Consider the following 19,382-nt stretch of genomic DNA (forward strand, 5'->3'; position numbering starts at 1 on the left):
AAGGTCAAATTAACCTTTGGTATAAAGGTTGTGTCTAGTCGGAGGACAACTCTGTCAGGATGGAAAATGTAGAGGTCCTGTCTCACCGATAAGGCTGCTAGTTTGGAAATTCTTCGTGCTGAAGTTATTGCAACTAAAAAGACCATCTTATAGGTTAGGAAGTGGAGACTTGAAGTCCTTAGGGACTCAAAGGGGCCCTTTGTGAGAGCTGTTAAGACTTAGTGAAGGTCCAGGTTGGGTAACGATATATTACTGGGGGTCGTAAGTTTGTTGCCCCCCCCTAAGGAAACTGAGAATGCGAGGGTGATGAGAGAGCAGAGATCACCCCAAGAGACTGAAGCTAGGGCCACCACTTGTCTGCACAAGGTGTTAGGGGATAATCCCTTGTCTAGGCCATGTTTCAGGAACTCCAAAACCTGTGCCACTGATGGAGAAGTGGGATCAATGTGAGAGTTCGTGCACCAACGACAGTAGATGGACCAAGTTGCATTATGTATATGAGATTTGTAGAAGGGCGTCTGGTTGCTTGGATAGTAGAAATAACCTTAGTGGAAATTTTCTTGCTCCTCAGACGTCTCCACTCAATCTCCATATGGCTAGGTGGAGCCATTGAGGCTCTGGGTGCTGAGAGAGTGAGACCTTGTCTGGCGGTATTCTCCATGGTGCTGCAGATGACAGATCCCTGAGGTCTGTGAACCAAGTCTGCCTGGGTCAGTATGGCACCACTAGCAACAACTCCGCCTCTCCTGTAGGAATTTCCAGACCACTTTGGGAATTATAGGAACACGTACAGCAGGCCCGGAGGCCAACTGCAGCGAAGTACATTGATGTTCTCCGCTCCCTGAGAAGGGTAACATGAGATAAACCTGGATAGTTGTGTGTTGTTGGGGGATGCGAACAGATTGATGACTGGTTGGCCAAAACTCTGTGTCGCTTCCAGAAAAAAATCTGGATGTAGGCGCCACTCTGCCTGATCGACTGTGGCCCTGCTGAGCCAGTCTGCCTGCGTATTTGACAGACCCGAGATGAGCTCTGCTTTGATGGAAAGTAAGTTGATCTCGGCCCAGAGGAACAATCTCTCCGCCTCTCTCATCAGCTGTCTGGAACGGGTGCTCCCTTGTTTGTTGATGTGGGCCTTTGTTGTAACATTGTCTGTTAGAATGAGGACCTGCTTAGACCACAGGTGCGGGAGGAAGTTGTGAAGAGCCAGGTGAACTGCTCTGAGTTCCAGCCAATATATACTGCACAATTGCTCTGGTATGGTCCAACGCCCTTGTGCCATGTGAGACCGGTAGTGAGCCCCCAGCCAAATAGACTGGCATCTGTGGTGATGGCCCTGTGGGGGTCCTTGAAAAGACATCCCTTGTTGATAGACGGGACGGTCCACCAACATAGTGTTCTCAAGACCTTTGGTGGAGGAGTGACACAGGCGTTGGAGTTGTCTCTTCCTGACCATTGGTATGGCAGCAGGTACCATTGCAGGGTTCTAGCGTGGAGTTGCGCCCAGGGAACAATAGCAATGCAGGAGATCATTTTCCCTAATAACTTAGATAAAAGAGCTAGGAGCACTTGTTTGATGGTTCTGATATCCTGAGATAGTTGACTAATGTTCTCATGCCTGTGTGGAGGGAGGAAGACCTTACCTTACACTGTATCTATAATAGCTCCCAGGTGAATTAGCCAGGTTGAGGGCGCTAGGTGACTTTTGGCCCAATTTATAGAGAAACAATATTGTTGTAGGGACTGTAAGGTAACAAGAGTATCTGCCCTGGCCTGTTGACAGGAAGATGACAAAATTAAAATATCATCAAGATAGCACTGTAGCCTGACCGGAGTACTTCGGAGATGAGCGGCCAGGACTGCCAGAACCTTAGTAAAGGTCGTGGGGGCAGACGCTAGACCAAAAGGGAGGGAGATGTACTCAACATGCAAACTGTCATAACAGAATCTGAGGAATTTGCTATGGGAAGGCCGAATTGGAATATGTAAATATGCCTCTGTGAGGTCCACTGACGTTAGGACGTCACCCTGTCTGATGCTGAGTAAAATAGATTGTAGAATTGTCATTTTAAATTTTCTGTACACTAAAGAACGGTTGAGGCATTTGAGGTCTAAAATTGCCCTCCATCCCCCCAAACTTTTGGGTACCACAAAGAGGTTTGAGTAAAAACCTTTGCCTTGTTGGTCTGGTGCCACTGGTCAGATGGCCTGAATCTCCAATAGGTGGTTGATAGCAGTTTTCATAAGAGATCTTTTCTCAGGCTCCCTAGATCTTGGGCATCTCATGAAAAAGTTTGGAGGGGTAGAGTGAGTCAGAGCTAACCCAGATCTAATCGTGTCCCTGACCCAAGCATCAGATGTTGAGGCATCCCACTGATTGGCAAAAAAACTTTAGCCTCCCACCAATGGGAGTGTCTAGGTAAGAGTTATTTGGGGCATTGGAAACCCCTAGTTCCTTCTCCCCTGAACTGTCTCTTGGATTGTCTTCCCCTTCTATTCCCGTCCCCAATTTCAGACCTCTCAGATTGCTGTCCCTGCTGAAATCCAGGGGAACTTTGAAATCTTGGGGAGAAGGGTCCCTGATAAAAAGGAACTAAAGGAGCCCTTCCGAAATGGCTGAGAGCTCCTGGAGTCTGACTTCCGAAAAAGGGAAGGAAGGATTCTTTTTTTGTTCCTTGTTTCTGTAAGGAGCGGATCCACGGCATTGCCAAACAACTTTTCACCTGAAATAGGTGCTGAGGCAAGGTTTCACTTGTTCTTGGTGTCAGTTTGCCAATGCTTGAGCCAAAGTAATCGCCTTGCTGATACTTGAGATGCGATGGCTCTAGAAGAAAACTTTACTGCATTAAAGGTTGCGTCCACTGAAAATTCCACCGCAGCAGTTTGGCAATGTCCTAGTGTGCCTGTATATTGGAGGATGGGATGGTTTCCTGAAGGTGGTAAAGCCATCTGAGGGAAGACCGTGTGAAAAAAAGATGCGGCTGTGATCGCTCTTATAGCCCACGCATCACATTGATGAGCCCTACGAAGAGCTAGTTCTACGCTCTTATCGTCTGGCTTAAGGGCCTCCTCCAATTCACTAGGGATAGCGGAGGGGGAAGCCAAAGCCACTATCAGATCATCAACTGAGGGTGTGTTTAGGAAATTGGAAAGCTCAGGGGCAAGGTTATAAAATTTCTGGTCAAATCCTGTAGGGGCAGGGATCACTGATGTGGAAGCCCACTGTTTCTGCAGTCAGAAAACATCTGCAGGACTGGTATTACATCAGCCTCATTTACAGGCTGAGAAAAAACTAAGTCATCTGCCTCTTCCTGTGAATTTGGTTGCTGAGGAGAGGTAGTCACTTTATCAAGGTGCGCAGTTGTCTTGGCCTTGAATAAGAATGATCGGGGGCGGAGCTGGCATCTCAGTGGTACAGCATGCGAAGCTCCAAGATTGCCGCTGATATCTCCATTGCAGGACGGTCCCACTGGACCTAAACCGTCCGTAGAGACCGTGACTGAGGAGGGCACATCCTGTCGATTCCAGGGACATCGCAAAGTCCCTTTTGCCGGTGGTGGAGAGGCAGCCATTCAAGCTGCTGAAGCTGGGACAGCTCCGGAATGGAAGAGATTGAAGGAAAGTGTGTCAGTTTGGTGAGATAAACTTATTATTACTTGAAGAGAACATCCTGCAAGATTTAAAGTGAAATTAAAAGTGAAGAGGAAAGAGTTTAAGCGGTGAAATTAAACTAGCTAAAGTGAAAGTTTTTTTTCTTTTTCCCTTTTTATTGGAACTTTGAATTTGGTAAAGTTACTGAACTTTAAACTGGACTGGTTTCTTTTAAATTTTCATCCTTGTTTTTATTTTTATTTTATTTTTTGAATAATTTTTTGAAAGTGTTTTGATTAAGACTTCTTTTGGATTTGAGTTGTATTTTTTTTTTCAAAAAAAAGGAAGGACTCCATTTTCTCTTTTTGTTTCTGGTATTGGATACAAGAGGGGGGAGTGAAAGTGAAGGTGGAAAAAAGTAGCACTGCCATTTAGAGGCTTGGACATATTGTTTCTTTCTCAGTTTGTTTATTTACTTGCTATACTCAAGGACTCTGAGCTTTGCAATGGAAAACATAGTGGGATGAGCATGGTAGATTGTTTATATAGGTGCTCATCTGTGAAACTAAATAATTAGAGCTTTGAGCTGAAGTTGAAAGAAAGAAGACTGAAGTGACCTTGAAAATACCAGAACCAGAAACATTGAGTTTGATTTATTAAAGAGCCTTGGATAATTAGTGGCAGCAGATGGCTTAGATCTAGATTATTTTCCATCTCCTTTTCTACTCCCTCCCCCCCAGTTTGGATTTTGATGTTTGGATTTTAACCTTCTATTCCAGAAACTAGAATGTTTTTTTTTTACTTTTTTACCTTCTTCCTTTTCTCTTTTTAATTAAGAGAAATAATTGGATTAAGGTACATAAGTGCCTGAAGATTTTTCTTTCCCCTCCCTTTTTTTTTGGAGTGGCAACTGTCAGCCTGTACTCCTTTTTTTTTCTTTTTCCTTTTTTCCTTTCTCTCTCTTCCTTTCTATAGGTAAACACAAGATGAGCAGAAAGACAACAGCACCAGCTTCCTCAATACCAATAACCTCTTCACCATGTGGAGGACAACGGTCAATACAGACAATCTTACAACCAGAGAAAGAGAAGGAAGTGACATTAGAGATGATTAGGTAAGGAATTCAGAAGATTGAAAAGAAAATGGAGAATATTGAGCAAAGAATTGAAAAGACAGAAGAGAAAGTAGAAAATATTCAAGAGATGATGATGCAATATGAAGATAGATTTTTAAAAATTGAAGAAGATACTCAAAGGGACAAGAAAATTGGAGATATTGATACTCGATTAAGTGATATTGAGAAGGGCAGATGCAAACCATTAGGATGGACAATTAACAGATCAGAATTCTACCTAAGATTTCAAAATGTAGAAGAAGGAAAGGGTGAAAATCTTGCTGAAATAATGACAGAAATACTGGCAGAAGTGTTAGAGATAACCAAAGAGAAGATGATGGATGGGATGGATGAAATGTTCCGTGTCTATACAAGATATGCAATGAGAAACAGACTACCAAAAGAAGTTCACATCAGATTCACTAAAAAGATTATCAAGACACAGATACTGCAGGTGGCAAGAGAGAAAACTTTAAAGTACAAAGATAAAGAAATTGTGGTGCTAAAACAGGTACCAAGAAAAGTAAGAGAGATAAGAAGATAATATTTATTTTTGACCAAAGAGTTACTTAAAAGAGGAGTAAATTACAGATGGCTGATGCCAGAAGGCGTGTTGTTCACCTGGCAGGAACAAAAACACAGAATTGACACAGTTGAAAAAGCTTATCTATTCTACTTAGAATACTTTAGAGGAAAGGAGGAAGAAGCAAGAAAGGAAGAGTAATTAACTGAATTCCAAGAGGAGTGTATAGCAGTAATTGAAAAAGAAAAAGAAGAAGGTGCAGTAGGTGGTATACCCAGAGAGCAATGAGAATTAAGATCTAGTAGAGCAGGGGTGGGCAAACTACGGCCCGCGGGCCACATCCAGCCCGTTGGCCTGTCCAATCCGGCCCGCCCCTGAAAAAAAATCGCTGGGTGTGGCGTATTGCCCTGCGCCGCGTGGCCCCCAAAGCTGAAAAAACAGTGCGGAGCGCTCTCGGGGTAGGAAAGAAACGAAGAACTTTGCAAAGGCCTCGGCTGGGAGTTCGAAATCACCTTCGAGTGCGACCTCTCCAAAGGTGAGTCCCCGCCGATTCCCCTTTTTTTCCTGGGGCTTCCAGGCTTAAACTTTGCACAGGCAAAGTTTGCAGGCGGGAGCGTCTTCCCGCCAAGGAGCGGTAAGGGTTCCGCCCGGTGGGCGGGCGGGCTGCTTGGAGCGGGCTGCTTGGAGCCACCTAAAGCTAGGCCGCTACTGGTGGAGCCTTGCCCTGTCTTGGTGCCCCATTTCCCGGCTCGGCAGTCCTGCTCGGGCGGCACTTTAAAAACCTGCTCCCAGCATCCGAGCAACTTCCCAGCAACTTACGGCTTCCTTTTCCTCACGGGCGCTCGCGCCTGGCCCTGAGCCGCGCAGCAGAGGGGAAACCCGAGCACCGCCAGCTCACCTCCTCCAAGCAGCCCGCCCGCCTGCCAGGCGGAACCCTTCCCGCTCCTCGGCGGGAAGACGCTCCCGCCTGCAAACTTTGCCTGTGCAAACTTTAAGCCTGGAAGCCCCAGAAACCCAAGCAACTTCCCAGCAACTTGCGGCTTCCTTTTAACTCGCGGGCGCTTGTGCCTGTCCCTGAGCCGCACAGCAGAGGGGAAGCCCGGAGCGCTGCCGGGTCGCCTCCTCCAAGCAGCCCGCCCGCCTGCCGGGCTTCCCCTCCGCCGCATGGTTTGGGGCCAGGCGCGAGCGCCCACGAGTTAAAAGGAAGCCGAAAGTTGCTGGGAAGTTGCTCGGGTTTCCAGGGCTTCCAGGCTTAAACTTTGCAAAGGCAAAGTTTGCAGGTGGGAGCGTCTTCCCGCCGAGGAGCGGGAAGGGTTCCGCCCGGCGGGCCAGTGGGCAGGCTGTTTGGAGGAGGCGACCCGGCAGCGCTCCGGGCTTCCCCTCCACCATGCGGCTCGGGGCCAGGCGTGAGCGCCTGAGAGGAAAAAGGAAGCCACAAGTTGCTGGGAAGTTGCTCGGGTGCTGGGAGCCGCCGTCGTGGTGAGTGGCTCATTGCGCGCGTACGCGAGGAGTAGGGCTTTTAAAGTGCTGCCCGAGCAGGACCGCCGAGCTGGGAAATGGGGCACCAAGGCAGGGCAAGGCTCCACCAGCAGCGGCCTAGCTTTAGGTGGGCTTGGATGCCCCTGAGCGCGGTTTGCTGTTTGTTCACTCCTGGGACTCGCGTTTGGAAAGCGTGGAAAGTAGTAGCAGAAGCAGCCGTGGTGTTACTTTTTCTTATATATTATATATTACATATTATATATTATATATTATATTATATTATATATATATATATATATATATATATATATATATATATATACACACATATATATATTTTATAATGGCCTTTTATAAAATTGGTTCAGCCCTTGAACGCAGATCTGATTTTCCATGTGGCCCCCGACAGAAATTAATTGCCCACCCCTGTACTAGAGTAATAAAAACCCCTCACAAAACCTAACATGGATGAAAGAAAATTGATTACAATTAACATAAATGGACTTAATTTGGCTACTAAAAGAAGGAAAGTATTTCATAAACTAGAGAAATTGAAATTTGATATAATTTGCTTACAAGAAGTACATATTAAAAAACAACATGAATATATACTAAAACAAAAAAAATTAGGGAAATTATTTACATCGCTGGCACAATCTTTAAAAAAAGGTGTGGTTTTATATATTAAAGACACAATTTTGGCAGAATTAATTTATACAGATGACGATGGAAGGATTTTGATGGTGGAAATAATGGACAATAATGCTAAAACACTTTTAATTGCAATTTATGCTCCGAATGATAACCAAGAAGAATTTTACAGAAAATTACATATGAAAATAATTGAATTGGACTATGTTAATATTTGTATGATGGGAGATCTTAATGGAATAGTCAATGATCGGTTGGATAACAAAATGCAGAAATCAACAAAGAAAGCTAGAAAGATATTACCAAAATCCTTCTTTCAAATAACAGAAGAATTCAACTTAAAAGATGCTTGGAGAGAGAGAAACATGGAGAGTAAGCAGTACACCTTTTACTCAAACAGACATGCTTCATGGTCTAGAATAGACATGATATAGATATCAGCAGAACTACTGGCTAACATACGAGAGATCGAAATAGAAACAAGCACCTGGGCAGACCATAATCCAGTGACAGTAATTTGGAAAGGATATAAGAGGAGATCTAGATACACCTTAAATAATACGATATTTAAAGAAAAAGACTTTAAACAGAAAATAGAGAAAGAACTTGCTTTCTTTTTTAAAGAAAATAGAAAAGAGGATACATCTCTACAGAACCTCTGGGACACGATGAAGGCCTACACAAGAGGCTTGATAATAGACTATACAAGGAAAAGAAATATAAAACAGAAAAATGCTTTTAAAATATTGGAGGATGATTATAAAAAATCGGAAAAAGATTTACAGAAGTCCCCGCAAAAAAAGACATTAAAAATAAAATGGATATAATTAAACATAAAATGGGACTAATGGAAAAAGAGGAACTAGCACAAAAAATTAAAAATGCTAAACAGAATTACTTTGAAGATGCAAATAAACCAGGCAGATGGCTAGCTTATAAACTGAGAAAGGAAAGAGAATCAAGAAGGATTAACCAACTAATAAATGAAGGACAAGTTTGCTATGGAAATGAGAAGAAAAAAATGGTACAAGCTTATTATGGAAAATTGTATTTTCAAGAAAATATTCAACAAGAAAAAGTCAAGCAATATTTACAAAAAGCAAATTTACCTCAGATACCTATAGATACTGAAATAATGCTAGAAGGGAATATAACAATGATGGAATTAACAGAAGCCTTAAAAAAACAGAATGTAGAAAAAGTACCAGGTCCAGATGGCTTACCAGCAGAATTTTACAAGATTTTCCATGAAATATTGAATCTTCACCTATTAGAAGTTATGAATTAAGTTATATTAAAGAGAAGAATACCCAAAACATGGACAGAAGCATACATTACACTTATACCAGAGGAGGATACAGACCTGCAGCAAGTTAAAAATTACAGACCCATATTCCTATTCAATTCAGACTATAAAAGTTTTGCTTCAATTTTGGCAGAAAGACTAAAAAGATAGTTAAATAATTTTATCCATATTGATAAAAATGGATTCCTGCTAAAGAGACAAATCAAAGACAATGTGAGAATTATTTTGGATACTCTAGAATACTATGAGGCACATCCTGAAAAGCAAATGACTTTGATGTTTTGAGATGCACAAAAAGCCTTTGGCAATGTGAGTTGGCGATTTATGTAATTGCAATTGGAACAAGTGGGCTTTGATAAAAAAATTCATTCAAGCCATTGAAACGATATACCATAAACAAACTGCAAAGTTTATGGTAAATGGAGAACTAACAGAACCTATAGATAAAAGAAAAGGGACAAGGCAAGGTTGTCCACTGTCGCACCTGCTGTTTGTGTTAACATTGGAAGTGTTGAATAGGAATATTAGAGAAGACAAAGAAATAAAAGGAATGAAAATTAAAAAGGAAGAGTAAAAATTGCAAGCTTTTGCAGATGACCAGGTATTTATATTAGAAGACCCATTGGAAACAGCTCCTAAATTAATAGAAAAAAAATAGAAGAATATGGAAAAGTAGCAGGTTTGAAAATAAACAAAGATAAAACAAAGATATTAACAAAGAATATGCTAGTAAGACGAAAGAAAGAGTTGGAAGAAGTTTTAGAAATACAGGTCACAAACAAGGTTAAGTATTTAGGGATATACATGACACCAAGATGTAGCGCACTGAAGGAGGATAATTATCTTAAATTCAAACAGTAGATTGCAACAGATTTGACAAAATGGGGAAACTTACCATTATCATTGATTGGGAGAATATCTACAATTAAGATGAATGTATTGCCTAGAATTTTATATTTATTCCAGACAATTCCAATCCGACTGGGGAAAGAGTTTTTTGAAGACTTAAATAGAATTGTGCTGAAATATATTTGGCAGGGCAAAAAAGCAAGAATAAAACTAAAATTGTTACAAGATGCAAGAATAAGAGGAGGGTTTGCCTTGCCTAACTGGCAGTTGTATTACCAGGTGACAAATTTGATGTGGGTAAAGGAATGGATAACATTAAGGAACAATAGACCTTAGAAGGGCATGACTTGCTGTTGGGATGGCATACCTTCCTTTGGTATAAGGGAACTAAAACACAGGGGTATTTTAGAAGACATTATATTCAAGAGGCATTGTTTTTGAATTGGGAGAAGATAAAAAGACAATATTATTTGAAAATTCCACTATGGATATCTACCATTGAAGCTTTTTCTTATCCAATAATATATAAAAGGGAACAAACAGTTACATATGGTGAGATATTGAATGAAAAGGGTGAACTTAAATCTATGCACGCATTGGAAGAACAAGGTATAAAAATGAATTGGTTTTCATATTTGCAAATACAATCTAGATTTGACAAAGATGTTAAAGCAGAAGGTATTTATGATAAGTTGACTGACTTAGATAAGATTTTGATGGGTACTGATGAAAAGGTAATTAAAAATTTTTATGGACACTTATTAGAATTTAAATTGGAGGAGGAACAAGTTAAAGAAATGATGATTGCTTGGGGGAAAATTTTTGGATATGGGATTGATTTAGAAAAATGGCAAAAATTGTGGTCTCAGAATTATAAAATGACAATGTCAACTGCATATAAAGAAAATTTGTATAAGATGTTTTACAGGTGGCATCTACCCGTGATGAGATTTGTGAGAATGTTTAAGAATAAATCAGATAAATGTTGGAAGTGTCATCAGATACCTGGTTCATATTACCATATGTGGTGAACATGCTCGGATGCAAAGAAATATTGGACTAAAATCCACACATGGTTGGAAAAAATGATAAAACAACATATAGACTTTAAACCAGAGATCTTTTTATTGGGAATTATACCGGAAATATACAACAAAGAGTTGAAATATTTGATTGTAAATATACTAACAGTGGCTAGGATTGTATTTGCTAAGAATTGGAAAAATGATAAAATACCTATGCAGGAGGAAGTTATTAAGAAAATTATGGACTGTGCTGAAATGAGTAAATTGACATTTGAAATTAGAGAACAAGAAGATAAACAATTTTATATGATATGGGATTTGTTTTATCAATGGTTGGACAAAAAGACACGGTAATATAATAGACTAGATAATTTTGTGATAGAAATTGAATAGATTGATATAAGACATAATATTGACATATATAACCATTGGTTGAAAGTATAACATAAATTTTAAGATAAAACTTGGAACATCTCATATAAAATGATGGAATAAATAGTTTAGTCATGGATGATTAATAACTGATAAATATACAAGCATATGTTAGTTCGACAATGTGAAAATTGATATAAATTTTGAGTGAATAGCAACAAAAGAATAGCACAAAAGATTTGTAACCAACTGACATACTGTATGTATAAAATGGAAGATGGTTTTATGTTTTTATGTTTTGTATGTGTATGTTTGTTTTTAAAAAAAAATTTTTTTAAAAAAGAGCGATCTGAATAACTGGAGAAAATGTCCCATGAAAATTGGTTGGTCAGGAGTGAGGCCCTCATCTTCTGACATGCCTTTCTTCAGTGGATCTATCTCTGAGAGGGCTGGATCGATGTTATGAGCTGACCTTGCCTCTAGGTGGTCCATCTGTTGTTCTTGACCCCTGAAACCCTTGGGGAGGCATGTTGGGAAAGGTAGAAAATTCCCCTTGGGGATGTACCTGAAGAATTTGTGGGTCCATCTTGATAAGTGACCGGCCTGAATGAGATTCACATTCTGACATCGTGGACTGCCTTCTGTCCCATATCGACTGCTGAACGCCAGCTGCAATCCTGTGTCTTATTGCTAGTTCCATCCATGCCCTCATCCTGGGTGGCACATCCTCAGGGAGACAATAACCTTGGCGGAGGCCGCCTGCCGTTGGAATAAATGTGGCCTCAGGGGCCCGCTGTGGTGTGGCTGCTATGGATGAGGTACCGGGCGGAGGCTGCCTGTCAGAGCTCTGTCTGGAAGGGAAAGATCTAGGGGAGGAGGCAGGGGTGTATAGGCCTGGATGTTGCAAGTGGGAGATGGGGTTGGTGAAGTCTGGTCTGTCTCTCTTATAGGCTTGTTTCTCTATAGCCTGATGGCGTCTATGGGCGTCCTTCTCCTCAGCCTTTGAAGGCCTCTTGGATGCTTTGGATTTGCCCAGGGCCCTGGTCATTGTTCTGGAGGTAGAGGCCTTGAGCCTTTGCCACTTGCCATTTCCACTATAAATTTGTCAATGAAGCTTTAAAATATAAGGTGGTTGGCACACCCAGGGGCCTGCTCCTGAAGATGCAGGGTATCCTTATAAACTTCTTGTAATCCCCTTCAAATTTGGTATTTGTAGAATTGATCTCCAATCCAATCAATTAAAATCCAATTATCAACACCTCTTCAGGCCAGAACTCGATAGTAACAATGGCCTGCGACAGCTGCTCTGCACAGGCGGTGCTCACCGTGAAGCCGCTGGACTTACATTCTGTGCCAACAAATCAGGGCTGCTGCTCCAATGCTTCGGGAACAGGGAAGCCAATCCTGTGGTCTCTACGAGGGAAATCCAGTAGGGAACAATAATCCTCTCACAGTTTTTTTTTTATATGGTGAATGGGCGCCACATGGTCAAACTGGTGCCTGTGGCCTGCTTGGTGTGGCCTTGAGAGTCCAGCAGGCTAGTTCCTGCTTGAATCGCTGTTCTGAATAGTGAAAAGAGACTACGTAGGAAAGGATAAGAAGCGCTCATGCTTCCAATCCCCTTTGGTGTTGTACGGGGGAAGAGCCTCAGCCATTTAAGAGCCGAACATGAGGCAACTGGGAAATTAAGCAGCTGCAAAATACGTTTGAACTGCTGTTACGAGGGCTTTTCCTAAAGAGGAAGTGAGCCCCAACGCTCAATTCTGAGAGAAAACGCTGGAGGCTGTAGAGGCTTTGAATTGCTAATTCAATCTCCTTGAAAGTTTATCCCCTCTAGAAAAGCGCTGCTAGTGCCGACAGTCAGAGTTTAAAGAGACCATCATAGGCTATTGGGACTCCTAGATGACAAAAAAGGGGTCCCTGAATTTAGTGAAAAAGCAAACCTGATGTTTCATTCTCTTTTGTTTTGCCATTCCAGCCAATCTGGAAAGCTACCTATCTCAATAAAGGCTGAGCTAAAAACTGGGGGACACTGAGGAAGAGTCCCATGGAGGAGGACGAGCATCCTGCAAATCCAAGAGGAGACTGAAGCACCTCCCACTACTGGATGCTCTGAACAGCTCAGGGGAGAAACAGAGAGGCAACAGTATTATTAAAATATCCCAATATTTAGAAATTGAAATATTTGGAGAAATATTTGAACAAGCAAATAGGTCAGTGAGCACCCAGCATACTCAGTATTTGCAAATAGCACAACGAGCACTCTGCATACTCAGTATTTATGCAGTTTTGAATATCACTGGGATGAGATGTGGGAAAGAGAGTGATATGGAAAATCCTGAAATAAATCATATTATATCACTATCTGGAGGAACACTGAATAACATGATCCATGCTACAATATTAAAGACCTGGTTTTCAAATTTTTCACTCAGAAAAAAGAATATCTGCTTTTTAATACTTTTAATTAGAATATTGAGATATTTATTGGCACCAAGACTACTAAATCTTTAGGCAAAATAACAGTAATTGAAATATAAGATAATGCTGTTCAACTCTAAAAATAAATTTTGCAATATATTATTTGTAATTACTACAAATGTAAGACAGAGATAAGTGGCCATGGCTGCACAATTTTCAGTGGAAAAAGAGGCAGTGAGACAATGATGCAAAAAAGCTAAATATGTTATACATATAAGAAAAAATGAGACTTTAAAAACGTGGGGATATTTTATTTTTATACTATATAAAATTAATTTAGAATATGTACTCTAATTTAAATGTTTCCTCTTTGAATTGTTCTGGAAACAGAATAATTGGTTTCTTACTGCCAATAAATAATCAGCTCACCAATGAAAACAAATCTTTACTTTCCCATTACTAATGGCAGAAACCCTCTCAAAATTTGTAGCGGTTGCTGAAAGAAAAGAGTGAAGAAACTGTGATATATGCAAAGAAATGCAACTGGTGCCACTATCAAGCCATAAAACCTAGCCAATATACTGAATACGTATATGCAGTTTGCAGGTCTATATTCCTGGAGAGCATATATTGTAAAGGTGCAATACTGCACTCTAATGTATTTTGAATGGTGAAAGTTAAGCTCAGATATGGATCTGCTTTAATTATTAAAAAAAGTATCCTTTCCTTTTTCCTGTTTTCTCTGAATCTGCAATGCAGATTTTATTCTATACCTTTAAAATCGAGCTATTAATTTAAATATCTGTTTGGGAGGAGAGGTTTTGAAAAATTTCCATCCCAGGATGTCATGTTCTTTATGGATCTGAACCTACTGCTTCTATATGTCTTTTAAATGGAGAAATTTGGGAAAAATATGTTTTTTTCTTATAACTTTACAGTAAAAGTGCTAAAGTTTTTTTTAATAAAAGCTGAATATTCAGGGAAGTCATTTTTTAATATTTCTTTTATGCATTTTTTCTGTCTCTGCCTCCGCCTGCTGCTTGGATGGATGGCCAGGTGTTTGCAGCACTCGGACACACCTGTGCTGCATGGGCTGCACATCCCCAGCATGTGCCAGCCAAAGGGCTGCTGCTGAATATTGTCAGCTACTGCACACTCGCCACCTCCTATGCTGACCCCCCACCAGGGCTGATGATCTTAACTGGGGCTTATTTTGGGGGTAGGGCTTATATTAAAAGCATCCTAAAAATCATAGCACTTACTTTCTGGTTGGGTCTTATTTTCAGGGAAACATGGTACATTTATATTTTTACACACACACACATACACACACACACATCCCAAACCTTCAGAATTTTAATTTTCCAGATAGCATCAAATTCTGTAGTCTGTATTGTAAAGGAAAGATTCAAATTTTCATGTGGTTGGAAACCTTCAACAGAATCAGGGAAAATGATAAAATAGTTGGATGGCACAAAAGTGAATCTGAAAAAAACATGGCATTTAGCTGAGAAATAAGAGTGCTGACCTTATTTAGACATCAGGCACCATTTGTCAAAATGAATTTTTATCTGACCTGACGGCTAATTGTGCTAGATTATGGATACGTTTTTGAGAGTTCTGACTTTAGAATACCAACCCTGAATACATGCTAATAGCTGGAACAATGCTATTTCATTCATTCCTTTAACATGTATGAATCTCTGTTTCATAAACCCCTAAATTTGTCCTTGGATGCTATTTTTGTTGTTTTATGATTGTTTGGAAACTTTTGCTTGATATCTGACCTGGATTTCAGTTTAGTTGTTCAGCAGCCTCTTGACATAGCTTGCCACAGATGGTAGTTGTGCTGTTTCTACAACTTTGATATTACGCAGCAAGACAGAAACTTTTATACATCAGAAATCTTTATGTTATGTGAACACAACCAACATGTCTGCATGTAGGGGATCTATCTTAAAATATGGTGTGTGGAAAGAAATAGAAGTTAAGGGGTAGAATAATAATGCTACATTTAGTCAGGCATTACTGTATACATTACCGCTGCACGAATTGTGTGTTTCAGAAGTTTAAATAGTCTTTTTGTCATATGTATCCACCATCTCTTCTGAATTTTTACAGCTGCTTGCTCTCTTTTAACCCTGGTGGAAAAGAGTAAATGTTTCCAACTTTGTATACCACTAGATGATGTTTAAACTTCAAAATATTTTAACATTATTTGAACAGACAACTCAGAAGAGTCAAATATTTCTAGACTGAACTTATTAGTAACAAGTCAGATATTCCTATATTGTTTATGATTCATAAACCTTATATGTGGTACATATAAGAGGTGTATATCCCAACATCAATAATATTCAGAGCAAATCCAGAATGAGGTCAAATTAGTCTGAGATGACATGGAATACCCCAAGATCTTGGACCAGCCTCAGATAGTATTTCTTGTCTTTACATGGTTTCATTTTTATCCTTCCTTTAACTAGAAAATTGGGAAAGTAAAAAGACATAGCTTTATGATTGATACATCTAAACTGTCTAGCCATGATACTTTAAAAAAAACCCTGAGATATAATTATTTTAGGGATTTTATCTCTTGAGAGATGTAGTAACTGTAATGTTTTGTGTTACTGATCTTAGTGTGACTTTATTCCATTTATATTCCTAATTAGTCTTTTCCCAACATTTATTGAATTCTTTACATCCTGTTTTCTCATATATATATTTTTTGACAGCTTATCTAGGTTAATCAGTTGGTCAGTCAGTCAGATGTTTTATCCCACACTATTACAATCTTAATTGCATATGATTTGTAATGATAATTTATATTTTAAATAAAGAGGAAACTAATGACCATATAAAAAGATAAGTAGGAATAAGGGGAATAATTTATGAATTAAAAGGTATATTTATTATTTCTTGGAATTGTTGTATGGGATTTCCCTGAGAGGAGAGGCACATGGAGAAAGTTATTAACACATATTGACTTTTTCTTTGATACTTCCTTTTCCTTTGGTCTCATTTCAGTCAATCGCTAGATCATGCCATAAAACTGTCTCAGTATTAATGTATGTATGTATGTGTATATATATATATATATATATATATATATATATATATATATACACACACACACACACACACACACACATATATACATATATACATATACATATACATATATGGTATTCAGCTTTGTTCAGGTATTTTCACGTCATTATAGTTGTGCTTTAAAAGCACAACTATAATGACGGGAAAATACCCGAACAAAGCTGAATACCATACATGGTACCATGCTAAAACTTAACACACACACACACACACACACACACATATATATATATGCCTCTTATATCTCCTCATAATTCCTTTCATATTATTATCTACTCATATCTGCTGTCAAATTATTTTAACTTTCCAAATCACCTGAATAGGTCCATGTCCACCTATTCTTTCACTTCTTTATTTCTTATTGTATGTTCTTTTGTATATGGACTAGTTATACCAGTGTATGACTTTGTATTTCACCATGCAATATCAAAACACTTCCATCACTTCCACAAAACCATAGAACACCTTTAAACATTAAATTATTCTTAATGTTACTGTTTACTTTTCTATATGAACATTTTTCATCTTTATTAAAAATATAGAAATAACTTTTATATTCATTGGAAATGTATTTATTTATTACTCATTATATATGAATATAGTGTTAACAATTTTAATAGAAGAATCGCCATATATTTTAGCTGCTTTGGGATAACTTTCCAGTATGTCGATTTCTGATTTTTTTTTACCGTATTAAGCATGGTATTTCAAAACATTTTTTATCATCATCATCATCACCATCATCATAGTCATGATCATCCAAATAGTATTATTTGGAATTGTAGGCTTTATTATTAGCATTTTTAAAAATGATATTAGCATTTTAACCTACCAGTCTAGGCCTCGTTTCTAACTTCACGAAAATATGTTTTTGTTTTTTATCCAAGGTTGTTTCTACTGATATGGGAGAACTTGTCTTTTCAGCACTAAGCAATAGAGAGCATAATATGATGAGCACAGTCAGCCAGATGTTCAGACTAATTTGGCATTTTTATCCACCTATCAAGTCCTTCCCAAGGACTTGGTACAAGCAGATGTTGACATTTGATAGTGTTATCATTGCAGGATGTAAGTTGTCCAGAGTGAAGTTGTCTTTTGCAATTGACTGGTGGTGAATTTATCAATGCCAATGGTGTTCAAGTAGTGGTCCAGTTGTTTTGGGATTGCAACCAAGATACCTATTATTATTGGTACTATCTTTTCTCTCTTGTTAAATATCCTTTTCTTGCTGGGTTTGATCTATAATAACATATGATTATTTCTTTGCTTTCTATCTCTGTATATTTGCAATGGGCAAATACCTTTTCTTTCAGCATTTCTGAAGCTGCTGGCTCTGGTTACTCAGCCAATAGTCCTGAATCGTGTAGCCCATTTTTCACCAGATGTCCTGGAACTCCAATACCTAGTGTGATCCTTGTGATCGGGCAATGAATGAGCCAGTATGGGTTTCTATAATTTACATCTCACCACATTTTTTATGAGACACTCTGTCTTATTCCTCTGATGAGACCTGTCCATATGGCTGAATTTCTGGCATAGTTCTCTGAATTATCTTCTACAAAGCACACAAGTCCCACAATTATGTCAAGGTGGTGGCTCGCTGACGGTCAAGGTAGGTATTATTATTATTACATTTATTGCTGCCCATCTCACCGTTTGAGACTGAGTGGAGCAGAACAGTATTCAGAAGTCCTTGAATATACTTAACAGTATAACAGAGTAGCCAGGGACCTTGGAGTTCCAATTCCCTGCTCAGACAGAAAACACTATACTTTATTTATTTATTTATTTGATTGGTCAATCGCTTACAAGATACAGGTATAAGAATAAACATAGTTTTGAATACATGAGATGGATACGTATAAGAAGAATAAAAAGAAACAATAGGACAGGGTGCTAGAACCCACTGACTACATAGCCAAAAAGGCATTAAGAGTTGTTAATCCAATCCTGCGTAGCTTCTTCTCTGGTAATATCACACTACTAACTAGAGCATACAAAACATTTGCTAGACCTATACTTGAATACAGCTCATCAGTCTGGAATCCATATCATGTATCTGATATTAACACAATGGAGAAAGTCCAGAAATATTTCACAAGAAGAGTTCTCCACTCCTCTACTCATTGCAGAATACCTTATGCCACCAGACTTGAAACTCTAGACCTAGAAAACCTAGAATTATGCCGCCTTTGGTCCAATCTAAATATAGTATATAAAATCATACATTGCAATGTCCTACCTGCAAATGAATACTTCAGCTTCAATCATAACAATAGAAGAGCACACAATAGATACAAACTCAAGGTTAACCGCACCAAACTTGATTGCACGAAATACGACTTCAGCAACAGAGTGGTCAATGTCTGGAATACTCTACCTGACTGTGGTTTCTTCCCCAAACCCCCAAAACTGTCTCACCCCTTTCTTGAGATGTCTGTAGGGGGCGTGCATAAGCGCACCAACGTCCCTACCGTCCCTGTCCTATTGTTTCTTTTTTTTCTTATTCGTATCCATTTCATGTATTCATAACCATATTTATACTTATACCTGTTATCTCATAATCGCTTGACAAAATAAATAAATAAATAAATAAATAAAATTAACCATTTGAAGCCCCCTTGTCCATGCAGAAACGGCTTTATGTCAATCTACACCTCCTGTGGGCATAAGGCTTGTCATTGGTTGCTTTCCTGCATGTTATAGGCTTAATTAATGCTCTTGCTAGATGTTATATTTGAGGGTGATTTTAACCGTGCTAGTGTAATGTAGGTACTGATGAATCAATATGAAATGCTTGCATCTACCTCTGTTCCTCTTTTGGTTGTATTATTTAAATTATTAAAAAAGACTAATTGTTTTAATTCTTTTGCTTTGCCTGAATTACTTGGTGATTCATATTTTCAGGTGGGCAAAGAAGCCCCTTTGTGTCTCTCAGATTCA

At 39.2% G+C, this 19,382-nt stretch overlaps 1 protein-coding gene across 2 annotated transcripts in view; it reads right to left on the minus strand.

Annotated features, from left to right (window-relative positions):
* Window positions 1-19,382, minus strand: part of C8HXorf58 (chromosome 8 CXorf58 homolog) — a 53,105-nt gene that overhangs the window by 33,275 nt on the left and 448 nt on the right. Inside the window, exons 2-3 of one of the 2 annotated variants that reach the window (XM_087938199.1) lie at window positions 17,272-17,365; window positions 15,373-15,472 (exon numbers count right to left, since the gene is read on the minus strand). In XM_087938199.1, coding sequence (XP_087794325.1) covers window positions 15,373-15,420 — 48 coding nt within the window. In that variant the 5' untranslated portion in view covers window positions 15,421-15,472; window positions 17,272-17,365. The remainder of the gene's footprint in view (window positions 1-15,372; window positions 15,473-17,271; window positions 17,366-19,382) is intronic. The other variant, XM_087938198.1, reaches the window with a different exon arrangement.

The sequence above is a fragment of the Pseudonaja textilis genome, chromosome 8 (genome assembly GCF_049901715.1).
Source record: "Pseudonaja textilis isolate UNSWEBS1 chromosome 8, rPseTex1.2, whole genome shotgun sequence".
Lineage (NCBI taxonomy): Eukaryota > Metazoa > Chordata > Lepidosauria > Squamata > Elapidae > Pseudonaja > Pseudonaja textilis.